Here is a 14487-nt window from a genome sequence, read left to right on the forward strand (position 1 = left end):
CCATTGGAGCAACCGTGTCCCTGCCAGTGGCTTGGCAGTGGCCTGCAGAGGTCACTCCTGGGTCTCCGTTTGTGTTCCCTGGATAGAGGCTGAGAAAGGTTTCCCGGGCACCAAGACATTCTCCCAGAACATGGCAAAAAGTAAGGAAAAATCCTGTTACCCACCCCAAATGGACTTTGGTCCAGGTGACAAAGCTGTCGATCCTATTTACTCCCCTGTGGCCCTTCCTCCTCCCCTGTGTGAGCTGGCAGGGAAACCCTTTCCAGACCCCTGTTAAATATTTCCTGTACTAGACACACTGTTAATCACTGCTGTAATCATTTCTAAACTTTCCATTAAATACTTCCAGCAGCTCTCATCCTTGCCAAAAATCTCTCTTTTTACTGTCAGTGATCAAATCAGCACCAGTTGCAAGGGCACAGAGTTAAGATAATGCTGAGAACCAAGATTATAATGTTTTACGAACTTCTAATTTGGCCTGGTTCAACAGCTCTCTGGGGTAGAAAATACAACAATAGCTAATAGCAGAATCACAACTTATTACTTATTTCAGAACTAATAAGTCATGGCATAGCCTGTGAGTCATTTCCTTGACGAACCCCGAACGAACTTTTTTTTTTTTCTCATCAAATCTGCTCATGGAGTAATTATCTTGAAGACAGGAGTAGACAGGAAGGGTTTTTTTCCCAGAACAAATTTAAAGAGACATTAATATCTTGTAAGACCACGTCCCAGATGATTCACTGATAACCTGTTACAAGCGTTTACAGAATGGAGTTTGCGTAACACCACCATGGCTAACAAACTACATCATGACAGAGGAAAAGAAAAACAACAGAAAATATTTATTGACATAGTGTGTGCATCATAAAATATCTAAATATAGCAAAGGTTTGCATTTATTTTCACAAATGAGTTGTCATTTTGTGCAGTTAAAAATATTATAAAAACACACTTTTTGAAGTTTGCTGTCAGTCTTTAAAAAGTCAAGAACATTAAAGAATCATCAAAGCTACCTCTGGAGGTTTTTAATCTAAATGCTATCTGACACTCAGAGCAAAAGGCTGGTGCAACAGGGACACAAATATACTTCCAAATCCTTGGAGATTAATGTGCAATTTTAAGCTTTCAATTTAACAATAGTCATCTTTTCCCCCCCCCCCCCCCATTCATTCTTTAATCCAGGAATTTGTAGAGGGAAGTATCTGCAATATTCTGTGCTTTAAAATTAGAAGCAGTTGATTAAATTTCTACAAAAATACCAAACACAACCGGAAGGTATTTGAAAAAAAATTTATTGGCTAGAATTTGTAGGTACATGCAAAAAAGGAAGCCAACATTTAAATGCTTCAAGACTGAGATTTTTTGTTTGTTGGGGCTTTTTTGTTTGGTTTGGGTGTTTTTTCCAATGGGGAACAGCCTTTACAGGAACTCCAGCAAAATGCCAGGTTTGAGAAACTTTGAAGTGAAAGAAGCTCCCTTCACTCGCTACACCTGTGGTGACCCGCTGTGCTGGGAGGTTCACGCTGCCGAGCCTTTTGGCCGGGACACAGATCCGTTGCTTCCCAAGGACCCTAAATGAGCACAAGCAAAATCCCTGTGACTTTGGACAGGGATTTTGGATCAGGGTCACAAACCCTCTGCCTGCTAGTGGTCTCTGCCAGAACCCGAGCCCTCTCACAGCCCTTTTGCTTGGCGCTGCTGGCCAGGAAGAACAGCCTCATCTTTAACTGTGAAAGGAGATTGTTCATGTAACTTGTGATCTTTACATCTCAATTTATACTGTTGTGTCTTTACCAGCTGCCTACTCTTTCTTACACTAGGTCCCTCTGCTACCTTGCAGCCATTTCAGCTGTTACTTTTCACACTTTCTTTACCCCTTGCATACCAGCTCCATCTTCCTGGTCTTCTGTACCACCTGCTTCTCTTGCTCTCTCTTTCTGTATTAATTGCTGTTTGCTCCCTTATCAGCAGAATGGGAGGAACTCCTCAGCTGCTTCTCTCCTCCACAAGTAGATTAATTCCTTTTCTACCTAAGCCATATTCTGCACTAATTCATACTTCATAAATCTGCAAAATTTGGATGGTATATTATAAACTGAATCAAGGAGTTTCTTTAAGCAATTTTTAAAGCATCGGGTACTCTATACCTCATATGACAGAAATAACTTCGCTACCTAACATTGTGTTTTTCTTTTGTTAAGGTAATACAAACTTGGACTTAATTTTTCACATTGCAGATAATGCCCTTGACTTCCATCATATGTCTCCGAGCCCCAAATTAAACGCACGCACAAATGCCTTGCAGAAGCTGGTCTCTGTGTGTTAGCGGTTTGCATATGAGGTTTATCTTTGGCCCAGGGAAAAACTTACTTGTTAACTTTACGAATTGTCGGTAACCCCCTAGCAGAAAAAGGATTTGACCGAGTTTGTTTTTTCCAAAAGCCAGGCATACAGTTAAAAAAAATTATCTACTATAGCAGCTCTCATGGAAAAGTATTAGTACTGATGAACACAAACGATGTACAGCCTGCTACTTGAAAGACGGAAAAATCCTTTGGGCAAACATCACAAGGGCTCTGTCCCCTTCCGGGCTGGGAACCCAGCCTTGGTGCTCCTGTCCTAGACAACAGCAGATCTGATCTACTAAGAACACCCCCTCCACATGTTTTCCCATTGATAACTAGATACCAACTGCAGGTTTTTTAAGGAACTCCGAGATTATCATGGCTCAGAAATTATTGTCCTGTTTGCAGTGGCTGGTACCAAGAGCTCTATGTGGGACATTGACCTCCTGGGGTTGTGTGCGAGTACTCAACTTACAAACTATTTCAGAAATCCCTGTAGTAAGCAGTCACAATGCCTACATAAAGCATTTCCTTCTCTATTAGGCCAAGTGGCAGACTGAAATGTTGCCTGGCACACAAATACAACAGGAATAATATTTTTTCCATGTCTTATTGTGCCTGCATTCCTTTGCCTGAAGGCGCTGACCCAGTCAAAACGGCACATGCTCCACAAGCCCTGACATTTGCATGTGTTTGTGCCTGTGCACTCAGAGACAGAGCTTGAGTGTATATATAGTTTTGATTAATTTTTATGTTGCTCTGGCCAGCCTCTTTAATCTCTTAGTACCATAGAATGAGGCACTGAGCATCTAATATTTATCCTCTGAGGATAAACATTTACTATCAGCCTGGTATGAGAACTTCAGGTTGTGGCTGAGGTATTTATAGCAGATGCTTATTACAAAAAGACCATTTGAAAGCTGACATCAACATTTTTCACCCTTACCTTGTCCCTGATTCCCAAACTAATAAAGAAATAGATTATATTTCTGCTCCTAAGGAGCACACGTAAATAAGACTCATCAAAACAAGGAATTTACTTAGCCACCTTATTTTGATCAGTTTTGGACCCAAATCAATAGTGAGAACAATTGTAACAAAATCCGTACACCTAGGTTGACTTGTATTGGATTAATGATGTGGCACCTTATATATCACAGTAACTATGGAAAAAGGCACTTAAGAAAAACATTACAGAGCCAACTAAAGAATATTGTAGGCCCGTTGCATAGAGTGAGAGTATTAAATACTGGAAAGAGGTGATTTAAAATTACTGTCAACAAAGCCATACATCTTAATAGAGATGTTAATAACAATAAAAAATAATTAACCTTAAATTCTTAGACATTAATTTCTAAAATTTAAAAATTATTAGTTTTCTGCAAACAATCACACAAAATAATAATAATAACAAAAAAGAGTTAAGTGTTCCCTGGAAAGGCTGACGTTAAAAGAAATAGTTTCTTTTAAAGTGAGATCTCTTCCAATTAATGAAATATTGATAGAGTTATGGTATGGAAGCAAGTCTTAAATTTTTATGCTTTGGCAATAATATGACAAAGAAAGCTGCCTGCACATTCAAAGTGTCAGGTTTTATACTTTCAATCATCTACAAAAAAGTGGGTTATTAAAAATTATCTTATTTCATCAAAAGATATTACAAGCATATTTCAAAGATACCAACAAACAAATAGTATTTTTAAAACTTGTTATATTTTTTTCTTCTGCACAGGAAGAAAATGTATTTTGGTCAGCATAAACTTATGATCAAAAACATGGTGGTGAATAATCTTAAAAGTATTGAAACCCAAAGGATATGATTGGAAATACACAGTATCATTTTATGTTATTAGATTAATGTAGCACCATAATAATCCTGTGCGCTTCAAAATCTTGGTATAAAATAAAAGATACAGACTTGTGTAGCAATTGACAACAATTTTTAAAAAGGTGATTTGTGTTTAAAGGTGTGTAAAAGTCAAGCTCACTTTGTGTTTTCATTAAGTATATGGTTCAGCAGACATATTGAACCAAATCATTTGCAAACTACTGCTGCTACCTAACAAGATATCTGTTATAAGGTACAGGATAGTACTTCTACCATTCAGTAGGTGGTACAATTTAATTGGGAGAAATTTTTAGTTTAACATCGTAACTCATGCTACATGAGGTGGAGTCTGAATATGACACAATTAAACCTACCCATTTTGCAAAACCATATAAAGCCAAACTAAAATACTGCTTTCCAACTCCCAGTCTAATACATACTACCCTATCTACGAAGCTGAGCTTGTATAAAAGTAATTTACAAAAACTGCAAAAATTGTTAGCACCCAAAAAATCTATCATCTGTGAAGCTCTAAATGATTGTCAAATGACCACTTCAGAAGTCAGCGACCTCTCCCAGTGGTAAAGCTAAACATTTGACTAGAAACTAAACCTACAGCTGTCCAAATACTAATTGGAACGCAAATGCATGTGTTTAAAACTTCTATAGCTTCTCAAAGAAGATTTAAAGGCATTACATTATGTCCTGATGTTTCTTCTTCTTCCAAACATGGAAACTTCTATGTTCATTAATTTCTTTTTGCTGTTTTTACTGAGCAATGAAGTGAAACTTGTCTTTAAGATCTGACCCTCTGCTACAGAAATTTGGGATTTCCATGGAAGGGTTCCTGCAGCAACCAGAGGAGGAAGATTTCCAAACAAACAAGCATGAGCTAGACTGGTGCTTCTCAACGTGGAGCTGTGGTCTTTAGAGAATGCCAAAATAATGTCTTGGTCTCATGAAGTTCTCTGGATCATTCTGCACATACAGTTATGTGCTGTATGCACAACTTACATTGGAAGAACTGGAACAGAACCCTGAGAAAGGCAAATCCATTGGAAAAATAGATATTGTTTAATAATAATGGTTTGAGAGGTTTCAATCCTTCCCTTGGAAAAAAAATTACTAAGAGATGTAGTAAATTTTTTTTTTCTGGTGTGAAAGTTTTGACTTTATCACAATTGCAAACATAAATATAGTTTGTGATTTTTAAGTGCATATCTAGGGTTGATTACAATTAGAAATATTTTGTTTGACAATTCTACCCACCCCCCAGCAATTCAGCGTTCCTCAAGTCACCATAACATTCCTTGTGAGCTTTGAGTTCAAAACCGTCCTGACGTGGAGTGATGTTCTTCCAGTAGCTGCTGCAGCAGACTTTCACTCTATGGTAATACGGGTGCTAAGTGAGTCGGGTTCAGCTCTCTTCAGCCTTGTGTGCAATTCTCATCGTTCCCGTGTATCCAGAAACAAATCTGGGCATATTTGAGAGGAGTAATTCTTACTGCTACATTGTAATCCTGCTGTTCACCATTGACATCCACCCACTGATGGCCTGAGAAAACAGCGATGATCTTGCGTTTCCACTTCTTTTTGTTTGGCTCCTTAAGACGGAGATAGACACCAGACCCAGTGGAGCCAGGCTCAGCATCACAATACTGATAAAAGAGATCATTGGACTCATCAGAAATGCTACAAAATCTATAGACCAGCTGCCCAGATCGATCATTGTCAAAGCCTGAGAAGTGGATCATGCTCCCAGGCATCATTTTGATTGCTGGGCTGATTCCCAGCTCCATGTATTTCCTTTTGTGGGGACGCTTGAGCTCAAGAACAGCATAATCATAATCCAGGGCAATATCCCCAGAAACACCCTTAAACCAGCCTTTGGGGATGTGGGTACTCTTCACCCTGGTCCACTGGAAGGAGGGCACGCCATCTGAGGTCCCCTGCTTTCTCCCAGATCTTCGCTGCTTTCTCCCACCACCTTTGGATCGTCGCCTTAGTTCTGTGGCAGCTCCGGGATCCTCTTGGGCCGCAGAAACGTCTCTCCTACTCCTCTTAGCAGCTTTGCGCTTCCTGCCATCACCTCTGGATTTCGTCTTCATCAGGCCCACCCTCAGCCTTTTGCTGCCCTTAACATAATCCTTGCCGTTGTGCAGACAGTGGGCAGCTGTCAGCACGTGCTTGGGGGAAATGAGAATGCCACTACAGCCGGTGGAGATCTTCACAGCTGTGTTGAACGGAAAGTTGGTCATAAACCGCTTGTCATAGATGCTGAACCTACTGTCTGTTCCATATATCTGCCTCTTCTTTCTTGAAGATCTTCGCGTGGTTGTGTTTCCAGCTGGGTCAAGTGCTAGTCCAAGGACATTCACTTCAGTCAGGGTCCGTGTGCCGTTCTCAAAAATGGTCTCGTAGGATAAGAGGTCCTTCAAGTCAGACAGGCTGGGCACCGGCAATTTTCTTTGACATTCAATTCCACATACACTGTTCAGCTCTAATTTGGTTTTTGCTTCAAATTTAGGGCTGTCAAGGGAGAAAGTTCTTTCGCTCACAATCTGGGGAATCTTCTTTAAGTGCCAAGTAAAATCTTGTTCAGTTTCTGTTCCATTACTGAGACCCAATATAGGTATGAAAAGTATGGATAGCAGTAACATGTGCTCCATTTTATCTATTTTTTTTCTAAAACAAGAAAGAGAGATTTGAAAATACGCATTGCAAATATACACAGTTATCTTAGTATCTTCAAAGCATAATCATGCAATATTCTCACTGACATCAGCAGAACAGAATTTAACACCCTGCTTAAAATAGAAATGTCTCGAATACTCCCTGTATTGCCTCTGATGCTTCCAACAGTCTCTAGCAAGATGGGCGCAGACGAGTCAGCCAGCCAGCATCCATGCTGAGCTACCTACTGGAAGGTGGAAACAGCTGAGTTTTACCTGTTCTTCCCTCAGTAGGGCAGTAGTCTGAGTCATTCCACTCTGTACAGTGCCCTGTTTTTTATTTATCCTATAAGAATGCAATTACGTTTTACACTTCTGCTTCTCTTCTCTATAGCTACTGGTTGTAGGTAGAACACGGTTGAAAACCACCAATGCATTCAAAAGTTGCATTCAAAAGTTGGGATCCAGGCAGAGATGGACAGCCAGACTACACTCATGAGACCTCAGAACCCAGAGGAAACCAGACCAATTGTGCTCTTTCCTGTAATGGCCAAGAAGGAGCAGCTTTAAGTGACCAAAAAGTCACCAGTGTTTCTGCATTACCCAACCAGTTAAGACCTGTGAATCCGACTACTGTGGAAAATGGCATTTTGATAATTGCTCTCCCAAGGAACCAACTTATAAAAAACATCTCCTTTCCCCTTTCAAACTTTATGCTGTCTGGATTTGACAGACGGAGCAATTTGGGCACCTAAACAAGGTGGCAAGTCACATTTAAAATGCTTTCAGCTTCTGCTGCTCTGAAAGGCAGAGGTCTCCTGCAGATCCTGTGTTGTACCTCCCTGTGCGCTGTGGCCACCAAGCTCTCATTCATTTCCTATGTTGGCATCTGAATCTCTCTTAGATACCAGAGAATTTCAAAATCCATGGTTGGAAGGGACAGATGAGTGAGGAAAGCAAAAGGTTCCTGGTCTAGAGGAGTCTCCTGGTTATATACATGAAGGAAAGCCCAGCCAAGTAGGAGGGACAAGCCTGATGACTCATCACACGCCTTTTTCCTGCAGGATCCCACAAAGGCTGCAGGAACTGTGCTGTCTGTGCCTTACGGTCACATGTGGAAAGCCCCACCTAGATGGGGTGATGCACCACACAAAGAGCTAATACTTTAAATGGAAAAGACCAAAAGCAGTATTATTCCCATCTGTAGTTGGGAAACACACAGAAAGAATGTAAAATTCTTAGAAGTCTGTGGCAGAGCCAGAAACTGAACCCAGAAGTCTTGATTCTGAGCTCAAACCATTACTGCAAAGACCATTTTTCTCCTTTGGCAGCAGTGATGTCAGTGGCATTAACCAACTACTGGCTGCTGCCATTGGGAAAGATGCTCTCCATTCTCATATCCTTCATTCCAATTATATGGAAACCTCAGCCATGCAGAAAGAAAGGGCCTGTGATTAAACTTTAAAAGCCAAGCCATTCAAGGATATGTATGTGGTTAAGCTCTCTGGTTTACATTGTAATGGCAGTGTAAACCAGGGGAAAGATAACTGCTTTCCTTGAGCTTAGATTAGAATAATATGAGTACTGCTACCCAGTGAAACAGCCTGGTTACAAGTTAGCTAAAGATTTAGCATGAAAAAAGAGCAGTATTTATGCAACATGGAAAAAAAAAAAGTGGTAACATCACTTTAAAAGCAGTACAGCGGACCAACGACTGCTAGAATTTTGAGGCACCTTCACCACATAGACATAGTTCTTGCCTATAATAGGTAATAATTACCACTTTATAGCTAAATAAGCACAAAGGTTCGAACATAGCTTGTTGCTTCTGATGCCAAATTCAGAGGGTGGTTTTGTTTTCGCGTAATTTTTGACACTTTTCACTTTTGCCTGCGTGGAATAGCAACTTTGACACGGAGTTTACTTACTAGGATATACATAAAACACACTTTAAAATACAGTATAAAGATACCCACCCTGCCTTTAAAGGAGCTAACTCAGGTTTTGGAGAAGATGTGTGGACTTTCACAAGACATCTGGAGATTTCAGTGACTCACAGGCCTAAGCTCTGGGGCATATGTGGTCATACTAAAAGATACGTGAAGGTTTTGAAAGCAGAGCAGAGTCATCCCAGGTGCAAGATTTTGCAGAGGGACATCAGTTGACCATACAAGTCTAGGTTATTGGTATAGCAGAAATGCACAAATTTAAACATTAGCTTTTATATACAAAGTTATACAAAGTTACTTTCAAAGTATTGTTTTGGTTATTGCTCAATTAGTACTAAATTTGAAGAGGAATGATAGTTTTACATATCTATGGATAAATGATAAGGTGTTCAAAATAAAGAAATACTATGATGAGAACATAAGAATAGCTTTCCTGGCCTGACCAAAGGTCCGCCTGGCCTAAAATCATGATTCTGACACTGGCCAAGTGCAGGTGCCCTGGGTAGAGCACAAGAACAGGGCAACCATGTATGTTCCTCCTCCTTCATAATCTCTCAGTTTACAACCAGTTGCACATCATGGGCTGTAAACCAGAGGTAGTTTCTGTAGTGTGAGGAAACCTCAGTGGATTTCTCTTCCATAGTTGCCCAATCTTCCCTTGAACCCCTATAAAATTTTGTACCCATAATATTCTGCCTCAAGGAGTTCCGCAGCTTAACTACATGTTGCATGAGGAAGCGTGTCCTTTTATTTATTTTCAGCCTGTCACAAACTAGTATGGTTTGATGATAAATAATGTGATATTAACGCAGAAAAGCTGGTTTTCATTTGCTTTGAATATAGCTGTTGAACAGATACAAGGTATTAAGAAACCCAGTTCTGTCAAGCTTGAGAATGCTTTTTTCACATTCCTCCCTAGAACACTCCTCGCTTTCTCAGCCCTTCCTCAGGCTCTGGCTATTTTATATTTCTCTGTAGCTGCATTTCGTGAGCCCTAAGGAAAGTTCATTCACTTACTGCTAGTTCATATAGAAAGCCTTAGAGGTGCCTGGGTTGATGTCATTCCACTGCGATGGCTGAGGTCTTCCCAGCTGGACCCATAACTAACTTTGCTTTATAGAGAGACTTTCTGCAACCAAATGGGTGGAGTACTATGGCTCCCTTCTGCCACTCTTTAAAAAGAAAAAAAAACATAACACACAACCCTAAATAGATGCATTGGAGCCTCCCATTTGAAATACTATACTCAAGTGCTCACTATTTACAAAGGCAGTCTTGAAAGCCAAGATTTTCATCATTTATAATGAACCACTTGTTGCTTATAATGAACTAACTACACTTCCAGTAGAACTGGAAGGGGTCCAAGCTGAGGAACTTGATGAAAATGGTAATTCTCATTACAGAGAGTGGTCCTACTAGGCAGCATTGTCATTTACAGCCACGGACATAAGCTCTGTTTTACTAACCCAATCTCTACCATTTAAGCAAGGCCAACTTCAAGCATGGGCAACATCAGCGGCCCAGCACAGGTTGCCAGCAAGGGGGAACACAAGGGTTACTCTTGCCAGATGATGGGGATGGAAATGGATAGCCGGCTGCAAAGACACCTTTGCAGGGTGAGAGAAGGGGAGAGAGAACACAGCCTACAGAGGAAGGAGGAAAGGCCCTGAGAAGGCGACAAGCTGGAAGCAAGAAAAAACCCTCAACATCATACTCAGACTTTCTGCCACGCTGTTCTCCACTCTTCCTCCAAACCCCAAGCCGCTCTGCCCTCTCCTTTCCTTCGGTCCTTTCCCATACAAATTTTGGGTTGGCTTACAATAATTAGAAGCCTTGAGTCAGCTCTGCCCTTATGGTAGGTTGAATTGCTTCAGAGAAGACAGAAGATGGAAACTAGAAAGTGACAGATCGATCCCCAGCCTCATGAAAATGTTGAAATTCTCCCTCCCGTTGCCAAAACCAGTTGTTAATGGTGATGACTCCCTATTTGGTGGCATTCCAGCTGCCAGGCGTATGCATACAATGAAAAGTATTTTCAGTTCTTCTCACATCTTGCTTCCAACATGAAATCTTTCTGCATCCACAGGACAAAACCTACCCATGTCCTAACTTTTCAGCACATCCTTCAAATAATTTGTCAGTATGACCTATCTTAGTCTAGCAGAATGCATCTCAAATGCATTGTATTCAAGCAGAACTAGAATATGTTTCTCTTCAGACTGCCCCAGAGTGAATTTACATGCCAGTGTTAGCTCAGACACAAGAAAAGTCTGCTGCTGCTACCTGGCAGCATTTTATCTTGGTCTGTTCAGTGCATCCTCTGCTCTGGGGTTTCCTTCTTATTGTAGGAAAGTCGGCACATTTCAGACTAAGCTTACATAATTTCAAATGCAATTTTCAGACGCTGCTACACTAACCAGCTCCTTTAACTGCTTTTGGCCTTATTCTTGAAATGGCCTGAAAGTTGGAATTCACAGTTCTACTCTGACTAAGCAAAACGAGAGAACAATTTTTGGAACTTCTCGCACACCCTGGAAGAAACCATTATCCTGACCTTATCCGCCACCGCCCCTTTCACTCCTGCGGGTGTGCTCGCTCTGTATGTCGGTGCATACATTTCTTCCTCCTCGCCTCAGATTTATGGAGAAAAGCCCACTGCGACTCCTGGCTCTTACAACATTTAAGCAGCTCCAGTCGGCATAAGAAGAACTAATTTTACACGGCAGGCCTGACAGCTCATTTCTGAAATCACGCACGCAGGGGGGAAATAAAGAAAGGGGCGGGAGCGGGGCGGGATGAATGGCAACGGGGGACGATGAAATGGCAACGGGGGACGATGAATGGCAACGGGGGACGATGAATGGCAACGGGGGACGAGGGGCTTCCCCTCCGACGGGGTTTTCCCTTTCCCGGCCGCCCGGTGGCGCGCCCGGACAGCCGGCGGCCCGGCAACCCTCTGCCTGCGGTCCCCCGGGTCCCGGTCTGGCCCCACGGTAGCCCCCGCTCCTCCCAGATCCGCCCCCCGCCGCGCCGCCGGGCTCGTCTCCCCGCTCCTCCCGGTCGGGACGGGGGGGAGGTCGCATGTCGGGGGTCGAGCCCTGCCAGCCGGGGCGGCACCGGGCAGCGGCCCCCCCCCCGGGACGGGAACGGGCGGGCACCGGCCGGGAAGCAGCCGGAGGAACGGCGGGGACCGGGGGTGCTTTGCTGGGATGGCCGCTTTTCCACCGCCCGCTCCGCTTCTGCCGGCCGCTCCTATGCATTGGCACGTTAAAGCCCAGGGTTTTCCTGGAAGAAGGCGAGGGTTTGGAGAGAAAGGGTTTAACTCTACAGCTCTTTAGCCATCCCCCGGTCCTGCTCTGCTTTTCCGCGTCGGATCCAAAGGAGTTCCCTTTCTCCAGAGCCTGCAAGTTAAATACCTTGGCACGGCTTTCTTTGCCATTCCAAGATAAATCTGCTTCCAGCTGTGACAAATCTGGATAAAATTAGCGTCTGTTCCAGAAGAGCGCGGGGCTGGTAGCGCGAATACTGAGGGGGTGAATCAGAATTAAAGCAGAGGTTGTTTTGAAGGGTGAAGAGGCTCCTCGCCTGCTCCCTGCAGAAGACACGGCACAGACACAAGCCCCCGAAAGCCCAACATGCCCCTTGTTTCCGTCCTGTTAGCCGTCTTGTGAAACCAGCTTCAAATTAAATACATTTAAAAAAAAAATAATTAAATAAGGACCAAAGAGACGTGTCGCATTTTAGTCCTATCAAAAACATATCCATCAGGCTAAAAAGGCAGGAGCTTCATACAAAACCCTCCAGCTGCCAAGCCCAAGGTACTGACATGGCTCAGACTCATCATATTTTTTTATATATATGTGTATATATATATATAAACGCCCCGTGTAGGAAGAACGACATCGCAAAAGAAGATCACCTTACGGGCGTCACCTCGGACTGCCCTGTCCCCGCACCCGGGCTGCCCTGTCCCTGTCCCCGCACCCGGGCAGCCCCCCGCAGCCCCCATCCCCATCTCCCAGCCTGCCCACCCGGCCCTGCCCCGACCGGGTCTCTTCGGGCAGCCTCTCCTCCCCGCGGTCGGCGTCGGGAAAGGTTTCTTTCGTACCTGGCACCCCGCAAAGACGAACGGAGGGGAAGGCGGCCACAGCCCCGGGGCGCGGGCTCCGCTCCCTCCGCCGCCCGGCGCCCGCGGCTACTGAGGACGGGGCGGGGGGAGCGGCCAGGTCTTCCCAGGCGGGGGAGGGGATGGAAAAAGGGAAAAAAAAAAAAAAAAAAAAAAAGGAAAAAGGAGGCGAGAGGGAGGAGGGTGAGAAGGGGAGGGCCGAGGGGAGCGGAGGCAGATCCCGGTATCTCCTGGGATGGGAGGAAGGGGCTCTGCCTGCGCGGCGGGGAGGCGCATCGCCCCGGGAGAGGCTTCTCCCGGCGCCGGACGGAGAGCCGGGGTGACCCGCTTAGGGACGGGACGGGACGGGGCGGGAGAGGCTGCCGGGACGGGACGCGGCGGGGGGAAGGAGGGGGGGGCGGAGACAAGCGGGGAGGCGGAGGGACCCCATCCCGGGGGGAATGGCGGGGGGACCCCGCACCGCGCCACCTGCGTGTGGGGCCGGGGCTGCCGGGCACGACGGGGCCGGGCGGCGGCGGTGGCAGCAGGAGGGGCCGCTCCGCCCCGACCTGCCGTAGGACTCCTGGGGAAGGTGGACGGCGACTGCCAGCTCCTCAGGCAGTTCCTCGGGCCGGGATGGGGCTTGCGGCGGTGGGGAATGGCCCTTTCCCGGCCCCCGACATGTCCGCGCCTCCCTGCCTGCGCCCCTCAGGGGAGCCCCGCTCCTCGGGGACCCTTACTGGCCCCATTCCTCAGGGGTGCCCTGCTCCTCGGGGACCTTCCTGGCCCTGTTCCTCTTGGGTGCCCTGCTCCTCAGGGCTGCCCCACTCCTCAGGGACACTTCTGGTCTCAATCCTCAGGGATGCCCTGCTCCTCAGGGACCTTCCTGGCCCCGTTCCCCTTGGGTGCCCTTCTCCTCCCCAGCCCCACTCCTCCGGGCCTCAGAGGCCAAGTGAGAAGTGCCTCCCTCCTTTTCTCATCACTCTTCACCCCTCCCTTTCTGCCTCCCCTTGGTGTCCCTTTCATCTCCCCTCCCAAGGCAGAAAGGTTTGGGTGGTGGTCTCTGCTCCGAAGGTTGGCCCTATGCACTACAACAAGGTCCTCCCCAAGGCTTTCTACTGCTACATAAAGTACAATGTGAAAAGCTCGTTCACTAAACGCTTTAGCAAGTGCTTAACCAGAGTAGCTCCAATGAGTTCATCTGCTGAAAACTCAGCTCACGCTAGATGAGGGCCTGCTGATTTGCCAAAACCGGCAGGAAATTTGTGGCATTGCCAGAGATCAGACTGAGACCTCCAGAGTGCTGTTTCCTTCTCCCAGTCATAGGCATATCCTTCCTTTCAAAGACTTAACTTCTGAAATTTAGTGGAACCAGTTATATAAATAGCACACAATATATAAATATAAACTGCACCCTGCAGTTTCATTTCAAAGACTGAGGTCAATTTCTTCAAAAGGATAATTCTTTTTGCAGATCTGTTTTTGTTTTTGTGTGTACAACTTAAAACCAAAGTGTAATAATAATTATTCATGTGCCTGAGAAAATGAGGTGAAGAATTCCCAGTTTACTTAACAAGGCAAGACA

General features: G+C 44.8%; 1 protein-coding gene across 1 annotated transcript; it reads right to left on the minus strand.

Moving 5' to 3' along the window:
* Positions 1 to 826: 826 nt before the first annotated feature.
* Positions 827 to 13058, minus strand: PRSS35 (serine protease 35). The gene is made up of 2 exons (XM_054197038.1): positions 12906 to 13058; positions 827 to 6861 (listed from the first exon to the last, which is right to left on the minus strand). The coding sequence occupies exon 2, from the start codon at positions 6843 to 6845 to the stop codon at positions 5604 to 5606; it is 1242 nt and encodes a 413-aa protein (XP_054053013.1). The 5' UTR covers positions 6846 to 6861; positions 12906 to 13058; the 3' UTR covers positions 827 to 5603.
* Between the last annotated feature and the right edge of the window lie 1429 nt (positions 13059 to 14487).

This window comes from Rissa tridactyla, chromosome 3, assembly GCF_028500815.1.
Source record: "Rissa tridactyla isolate bRisTri1 chromosome 3, bRisTri1.patW.cur.20221130, whole genome shotgun sequence".
Classification (NCBI taxonomy): Eukaryota; Metazoa; Chordata; class Aves; order Charadriiformes; family Laridae; genus Rissa; species Rissa tridactyla.